General features: G+C 46.6%; 1 protein-coding gene across 1 annotated transcript; it reads left to right on the top strand.

Moving 5' to 3' along the window:
* Positions 1 to 1,162: 1,162 nt before the first annotated feature.
* LOC106002314 (centrosomal protein of 89 kDa-like) lies at positions 1,163 to 8,198 on the top strand (the record flags this gene model as incomplete). The annotated part of the gene is made up of 9 exons (XM_013037209.1): positions 1,163 to 1,395; positions 2,078 to 2,223; positions 2,958 to 3,008; positions 3,875 to 3,958; positions 4,644 to 4,744; positions 5,342 to 5,457; positions 5,922 to 6,102; positions 6,570 to 6,737; positions 8,042 to 8,198. Coding segments are annotated over exons 1-9 (1,161 nt in total), but the record flags the coding sequence as incomplete, so codon positions are not given.
* Positions 8,199 to 8,450: the final 252 nt, after the last annotated feature.

Genomic DNA, 8,450 nt, shown 5'->3' with positions numbered 1-8,450 from the left:
CTTTTTGCTTATGTGGTGCTGAGGAATCGAACCCAGGGCCTCATGCATGCAAGGCAAGCACTCTACCACTGAGCCACCTTCCCAGCCCTGTACATGTGATTTTTTAAGAGTATTTTGGTTATCTTTTGTTTTGAATCAGGGTCTCATTACATATAACCTAGACTGGCCTTAATCTCTTGATCTTCCTGCCTCAACTTCCCAAGTTATGGAATTATAGGTATGTGCCACATCACTCTGCAATATTATCTCTAGATTATTCCATCTACCTGTCTGTCATTTTTTATCATCTATCTACCTATCTATGTTAGAATTTCAGCCACATGTTTCCAATTTTCTCTCCCCCTGTCTATTTTTGTGGGAGAAAGGTGTAATCAGGATCCAACACCTGTTAGGCCAGTGCTTTACTACTTGAACAAGGCCTCCAGCCACAAAATATCCAAAATCTGATCTTTTACTAAATAAGCAAAAATGATTATTATTTATTTATTTAAATTTTGAACCTTGAATTTATCATCCTTTTTCCTCAGCTTCTCCAGTGTTGGAATTATAATTATAAACATTCACCACCACATCAGTCTCAGCCAAACATTTGTGTGTGTGTCTGTGTGTGTGTATTGAGACTTGAATTCAAGGCCTCACACTCTCGCTTTGCTTTTTCTGAAAGCTGGTACTCTTCCACTTGAGCTACACCTCCACTTCTGGCTTTTTAGTAGTTAGTTTGAGTTGAGATTTTTGGGTTTGTAAACCCAGGCCGGCTTCGAATCCTGATCCTCAGATCTCAGCCTCCTGAATAGCTAGCATTACAGATATGAGCCACAAATGCCCAGCTCAAAACTTTTTTTTTTTTTTTTTTGGTCAGTTGTGGGGCTTGAACTCTGGGCTCAGGCACTGTCCCTGTACTCTTCAGCTCAAGGCGAGTGCTCTACCCCTTGAGCTACAGCGACACTTCCAGTTTTCTAGTGGTTTATTGGAGATAAGAGTCTCATGGACTTTCCTGCCCAGGCTGGCTTTGAACCTTAATCCTCAGATCTCAGCTTTCTGAGTAGCTGAGATTATACATGTGAGCTACAGGCACCCGGCTTTATTATATGCTTTTGATGTAAAACAGCCAACAGCCAACCTTTTAAGCTCCACCCCCCCCATACTTTTCATATCTAGCTAGCCGAGTACAACAGAGATGTATAGAAATAACCAAAGAAAAGCTTGAGGAGTTGAAAGAAGAAAATTTGCACCTGAACATGAAAAATCACAATCTCAGAGCTCATCTAAAGGCTACGAAGAAACTAGTGAAAGATTTACAATCAAAACTTCAGAAGCTGGAACATGGTGACCAAGGGCCAGAAGAGGCTGTGCAGGCTTCTGGTCAGGGCGGGGAAACCTCCCTTGCCTTGAGAGGTAAGATTTCATGTGAATGTCTGGATTTTATGTTGTCACATTTAAGATTCATTACTATCCATCATTTCTTTTGTCTATGCTGGTCCTGGGGCTTGAACTCAGGGCCTCATGCTCTTTCTTGGCTTTTTTGCTCAAGGCTGGTGCTCTACTACTTAAGCCACAGTTTTACCTACAGTTTTGTTTTGTCATTCGTGGGGCCTGAACTCTGAGCCTGGGCACTGTCCCTCAGCTCTTTGGCTCAAGGCTAGCACTCTACCACTTGAGCCACAGTGCCACTTCCAGCCTTTTCTGCGTATGTGGTGCTGAGAATCAAACCTAGGGCCTCATGCATGCAAGGCAAGCACTCTATCACTGAGCCACCTTCCCAACCCTACCTACAGTTTGTGTGTGTGTGTGTGTGTGTGTGTGTGTGTGTGTGTGTGTGTGTGTGTAGAGTCTTACAGACCTGGGCTGGCTTCAAACTGTGATCCTGAGATCTTAGCTTCCCAAATAGCTGGGATTACAAGCATGAACCTCTGCATGCAGATAGCTCTCTCTTACCAGATAGCTTTGTGACTTTGATAGCGGTTGTGTATAGATTCGCTGTGAACCTAGAAGGGAAACAAAGGCAAAGTGATAAGCATGTTATATGAATGCTGGCCAGTATTGTTCGTCACGGTGTAATCATAGCCATTTTCTTTAGTACCTGCTACATTTGAGTTGCTTTCTCTAAGAAAGCACATTGAAGAGCTGGAACATGAAAATGACCAGTTGAAAATAATCGCCCATCGTTTGAACGTGGAACTGAGTCGCTACCAAACAAAATTCAGGCATTTGTCTGAGGAAGAGGTAATGTTTCTAACTAAGGAAAAGCTCCCAGACTTCCTCCCAGCCTTTAGGGTTGAGCTGATTTCTTATTTTTTACAATTCAGTATTATATTTATATATAAAATATTCAGAGCCAGGTGCCAGTGCCTTACACCTGTAATCTTATCTGCTGAAGAAGCTGAGGTCTGAGGATCAAGATTTGAAACCAGCCTGGGTAGGAAAATCTGTGAGACTCTCATCATCAGTGAACCACTAAAAAGCCAAAAGTGGAGCTCTGGCTCAAATGGTAGAGCACCAGCCTTGAGCAAACAAAACAAAACTTGGACAACACCCAAGACTAGCACAAAAAAAAAAAGCAAACCCAAAACACTTAATGTCAAAAACAGTCATTCTCAGGCCCAGACCCATTTTGTTCTTTCCCCAGAAGAAAGGCGGTGAAGCCCCTTTGTCAGATACTAAAACAGAGAAATACCAGATTCAAGATGTGAAGTCGGCACTGCATGTCAGTGCTGTCCTCGGTCCAGGCTGTGACTGCAGCCATGGCCATGGGTGTCACTGTGTGGAGTTGTGCTTATAGGCGTATGCACAACAGGCTGGGCCACAGAGAGCAGGGACTTGAACCCAGGAGAGGACACGGAGATGCCTGGCCTTTGCTGAGAAGGTGGGGGGGGAGGGAGGGAGGGAAAGAAGAAAGGAAATCTATTGCTTGGAGTGGTAGGAGGACAGTTTATTTTGTCTGCCATGTTTTGTTCTAGAGTTCACACGTTGGTGCCCTCCCAGCAAATGGCCCCACGCCCCCCTGGCTGGTAAGAGATGGCTGTTGAATTGCAGGTCCGCGTTTTCTGCGTGCTGTTTATGTAATAATTGAAATCCATTCCCAAAAAAACCCTCTTTATTTTCTTGCCTTGAATAACGTTTGCTGTTGGTCAAGTGCCAGTGGCTCACACCTGCCATCCTAGCTGCTCAGGAGGCTGAGATCTGAGGATCATGGTTCAAAGCCAGCCTGGGTAGGAAAGTCTATGAGACCCTTAGCTGTAATGAACCACCAAAAGCCAGAAGAGTGGTAGAACACCAGCTTTGAACACAAAAGCTCAGGGACAGTGCCCAGGTCCTAAGTTCAAGCCCCAGGACTAGCACAGAAAAAACAGTTTTCTGCTTGGGTTTAGACTGAAGACCTCCATTAGCCGTCTTTTTTTTTTTTTTTTCTGAGAGTTGGTCCTGGGACTTCAACTCAAGGGCTTGTGCTTGTGAGACCTGCACTCTACCCCTGAGCCACTCGTCCAGCAGTGCTCCTCAGCAGTTGTTTTTAGTATAAGGTCTCGCTTTCCACACAAGCTGGTACCTGGAGTGTGAGCTGCCCACTGTTGCTAATCTCACAGGTAAGGGCCACCAAGCCCAGCATCCCTCATGGAGATGGGGGTCTGTGGACTTTTCTGCCTAGGCTGGCCTGGAACCATGATCTTCCTGGTTCCAACTTCCCATGTAGCTCGGGATGATAGACATGTGCCCCTGCACCAGCTGTGGGTTTGAAGGAGGCCTATGGAATGCCTCTGCCTGGCTGTCCTTGAACCACCATCCTCCTGAGCTCAGCCCCTCAGGTAGCTACGCGGATGGCAGTTGTGAGCCATCAGCCCCAGCTTCTGTTAACCCCCCTTTCCTCCGTGATGTTCAGGTGGATATCAAGTACCTCTCACCGCTGTTGCTGGCTTATGAAGACAGAATGAACGAGAAGGACCAGCTGAATGCCACCCTTGAGGTAGGGGCCAGCCTTGCACCAGTGGCTCACACCTGTCACCTCAGCTAATCAGGAGGCTGAGGTCTGAGGATCACTGTTTGAAGCCAGCCCCTGCAGGAAGGTCCATGAGACTCTGATCTCCCACAAACCAGCAAAAGGCCGGAACTAGAGATGTGGCTCCAGTGGTAGAGGCAGACAAGTTCAGTCAGAGGCAGAGGCCATGTGTGTTTTAGGTAAACTTAGGTGCTGCTGGCCCCAGGGAAGTTCGCCACTTAAGCTGTTGACACCATACTTGTCCTTGCCTGCTTTCCCGTGTCTTTGGACAGCTTCTGGCCATGAAGATCTTTCTAACTTGGCCATTGTTGCTCAGAAGGCCTGGGATGCACAAGAGTTGTCCTGTGCCTCTGGGGACCCCATTAAGTGACCCTGACTTAAGGCCCCAGCAGTGGCACAGAAATAAATAAGTGGGAGAGGAAGGAAGGAAGGGAGGAAAAAGGGAGAGGAATGGAGGGAGGGAAGGAAGAGGAAGGAGGGGAGGGGGAAAGGAAAGAAGGAGCAAGGAAGGGAGGGAGGGAGGGAGAGAGAGTGGGCTCTTTGCCCAGTGCTCAGTGGTGTGCAGGTGTCCTGGCTCCTCGCTGAGGGCGGGTGGCCGGACAGGACTGCAGGCAGTGCCGGGGAGTCAGCATGGGTGCCTCCCGTGTTTCAGGAGGAGATGCGGGCATTCAGGATGCGGGTGCAGCAGGTGGTGGAGGAGAATGAAGGCCTGCACCGGGTGATAAAGAACACGGTCGTCAGTGTGGTGGAACGGCAAGTGTCAGCCCCGAGTGTCCCTTGTCCCCAGAGCACACAGGCCCCAGGATAAGCTGTACGAAATAATGTAAAAATGCAGAGATGCATTTTCTTCACATAGCTGAGGTATCTGAAGGGAGAGTAGCTCACACCTGTAATCCCAGCTTACTCAGGAGGCTAAGATCTGAGGATCACAGTTCAAAGCCAGCCTGGCAGGAAAAATCTGTGAGATTCTTATTTCCTATTATCCAGCAAAAAGCTGGAAGTGGAGGTATAGCTCAAGTGGTAGAGCACCAGCCTGGAGCAGAAAAGGCTCAGGGACAGTGCCAAGGCCCTGAGTTCAATGACTGACACCAAAAATCAGATCAGGATTGGCCATTTTGACTTGCTTCTAGGTCCTGTGTACATTGGGTACTCCTCCCTTCTCTCCCCGTTTGTGTGTAGACGTGTTTAGCATGGGAGTCCCATTTCAGACTTCCCCTCCCCCTCCTCCCCCCTCACATTGCACATATACGATCTTCATTCAATGTGGGGTTGGTTGCAAAGATCTGGAGATTTGCATGCCTACACACTCAGTCCCCAGCGATCTTAGTTCATTTTTACCCATTATCACAGGCAGCAGCTGCAGACACAAGCCGAGCTGGTTTTGGAGGAAAACAAGTTGCTGATAGAGCAACTGATGATCCAGGAGAACAAAGCCCAGGACATCCACCAGGAGCAGCAGCAGGAAGGTGAGCTGGGACCAAGCAAGGATGGCAGACCCTTCCCCCTCCTCCACACACAGAATGGCCGCGCACCTCATGATTGCCTGCTTTCCTGTGAGCTCTCCACATGGTGTCCACTCATTTCTCAGTGTGGAATCCAGTGGTGTAGGTCCTGTGGTGTGGACCATTCATTTAGCAGAACCTTAGTACCAGGAAAGCAGTTTTTATGTATAAAGCCTTACCTATTCCGAAAGTATATATTTATTAGCTGATTCCTAGTAATAAGTACTCTTGAGGGGTTTTGGCTGATTGGCTGGTTTTGATTTTTGGAAACAGGTTCTCCTTATGTAGCCCAGATTAGCCTGGAACTCTCTTGATCCTCCTGCTTCAGCCTCTTAAGTGCCTGGATTGCAGGCAAGTCCACAACACTCGGCTAATACATTTTCTTGTCTTTTCTCCTGCCATGTCTTTATCTTTCTCTTGCTTCTCAGTGTCTAAGCTGACTAAACAACTCATGCTGCTGGAGATGAAGTCTCAAAGCCAGGAGAAGGAGCTGACAGAAAGCAAGGAGCAGCTGGAGGCGTTGCAGGCCACCTGCCAAGAGCTCAAAACAGACCTGGACAGCAAGATTGCCATGGACCTGCATACCTCCATCGTAAACGAATTACAGAGGTAAGGAGGTAGAGTCTCCAGTGAGTGGAAAGGAGTTCCCATGTATGTTTAAAGGCAGAGTGGACAGGGGTCGCTCAGTCCTGCCGTGTATATCCAATAGTTTCTAGGTTTCTATCCCTGATGATTTTTTTAACCTACAAGCCAGGTATGTGAGAGTAAGAATAACAGCTATTTTATTTCATTTATTTACTTGTTTGTTTATTTTGTGCTGGTCTCGAATTTGAACTCAGGGCCTGGACAGTGTCCCTGAGCTTTTTTTTTTTTTTTTACTCAATATTAATGCTCTACCACTTGAGCCACAGCTCCACTTTTGGCTTTTTTGGCAGTTCTTTGGAGATAAGAGTCTCATGTACTTTTCTGCCCAGCCTGGCTTCAAACCACAATCCTCAGAACTCAGCCTCCTGAGTAGCTAGGATGACAGGCAACGGTGCTCAGCTAATTATGCCTGCATGTTCTTTGTCCTCCAGCCAGCTGCAGAAGGAGGAAGAGAAGGAGCGGGCTGAGCTGGAGGAGCTGATGGAGAAGCTGACGGTCCTGCAGGTGCAGAACAAGAGTCTGTTGTTAGAAAAGAAGAGCTGGGCCTCTAGGAACAAAGCACTTCAGGCCAACCTGGAGCAGGCGCAGAAGAAAAACAGGTTCTCTCCAGATGTGCTTTCTCCTGAGCTCTTCCATTTCTCAATATTTAAAGAAAAAAGCCAAGCATGAAGAATCTCCCACTGTATTTCTTTTCTCACTCATTTTTCTGATCGAATGGAAAGGGTAGCCAAGATGAGTGGGAACCAAAATATTAAATACAGCCAGGCACTGGTGGCTCATGTCTGTAATCTTTTTTTCTTTCTTTCTTTTTTTTTGCCAGTCCTGGGGCTTGAACACAGAGCCTGGGCACTGTCCTTGGGCTTCTTTTGTTCAAGGCTAGCACTCTACCACTTGAGCCACAGCACCATTTCCAGCTTTTTCTGTGTGTGCGGTACTGAGGAATCAAAGCCAGGGCTTCATGCATGCTAGGCAAGTACTCTACCACTAAGCCACCTTCCCAGCCCTCATGCCTGTAATCTAAACTCATCAAGAGGCTTGAGGTCTGAGAATCTCAGTTCCAAGCCAGCCTGGGCAGACAAATCTTCAGTTAGCCAGCAAAATACCTGGAACTGGAAGCATGGCTCAAGTGGTAGAGCTTCAGCTGTTACTGAAAAAAGCCAAGGGAGATGGTGAGGTCCTGAGTTCCAATCTGTACTTCATATATGGCTACATGTCACACCATGGGCCGTGAGACTCAGGGACCTTTACAAGTTTACTGTGTCCCCCAAGTGTACTTTGGACTCCCTTTTTGCACAAATATCTTTCAGAATGTCAACCAAAAGAATCAATAGAATAATACTAACCTGTGAACTGGCAGGCTTATTGCAAATCCTATTAATTTGTTGGGACTCAATAATTATGAGTCCCAGCCAATTAATTTCCTTCTGTTTACCTTGAAACATAATAGACTTAAGTTGCCGAGCAGAGCAGTTTTTTAAATTTTTTTATGTGTTTGTTTTGTTCAATTACAAACAGAGGACCTCATGATGCTAGACAAGATCTCACTCTGAGCTATTCAGCCTCAAAAAGAATATTTGCTTGTGCCATACTGGGGCTTGAACTCAGGACCTCACACATGCCTGCTTAGGCTTTCCCGCTCAAGGCTGCCACTCTACTACCTGAGACACACCTTCACTTCCAGCTTTTTGGTGGTTAAGTAAAGATAAGAGTCTCACAGACTTTCCTCCCTAGATCCTCAGATCTGAGCCTCTGGAGTAGCTAAGATTACAGGCATGAGCTACAGGCTCCCAGCTGAGAGGCGCATTTAAATGTGAGCATGCTTGCTGTTTTGTAATACAGCACTTCCCTGAGCCCTGGCTGTGCACACTGACCAGTTTGTGTTTCCCCATTTGAAACCATTTAGGAAATACCAGAAGAAAATTGACTCTCTCAAAAAGCATGCAGAAAAAGCCTTGAAGAACGAACTCTGTGCTCATAACTACTTGGCCAACCTCATTACTTTGACAGAGAATCTAGCCCAGGAACGAGATGGCCTCAAACATTTGGTAAGTTTCCTCAGTGTAACCTTACATTAACAGCAAAGTAAAATGGAAATAGGATTTTTTGTTTTGTTTTGTGCCAGTCTTAATGCTTGAACTCAGAGCCTGGATGCTTTCCTTGAGCTTTTTGGTGGCTCATTGGACATGAGTTCCTGCCCAGGCTGGCTTTGAACCTGATCCTCTCATATCTCAGCCTTCTGAGTAGCTAAAATAAGAGGTGTGTGCCAGTCGCACCCAGCTGTACATGTGATTTTTTTTTTGTTTTTTTTTTTT

This window comes from Dipodomys ordii, unplaced genomic scaffold (assembly GCF_000151885.1).
Source record: "Dipodomys ordii isolate 6190 unplaced genomic scaffold, Dord_2.0 Scaffold7126, whole genome shotgun sequence".
NCBI lineage: Eukaryota > Metazoa > Chordata > Mammalia > Rodentia > Heteromyidae > Dipodomys > Dipodomys ordii.
Note: the sequence above shows the minus strand (reverse complement) of the source record. Positions and strands in the feature narration are given on the sequence as shown.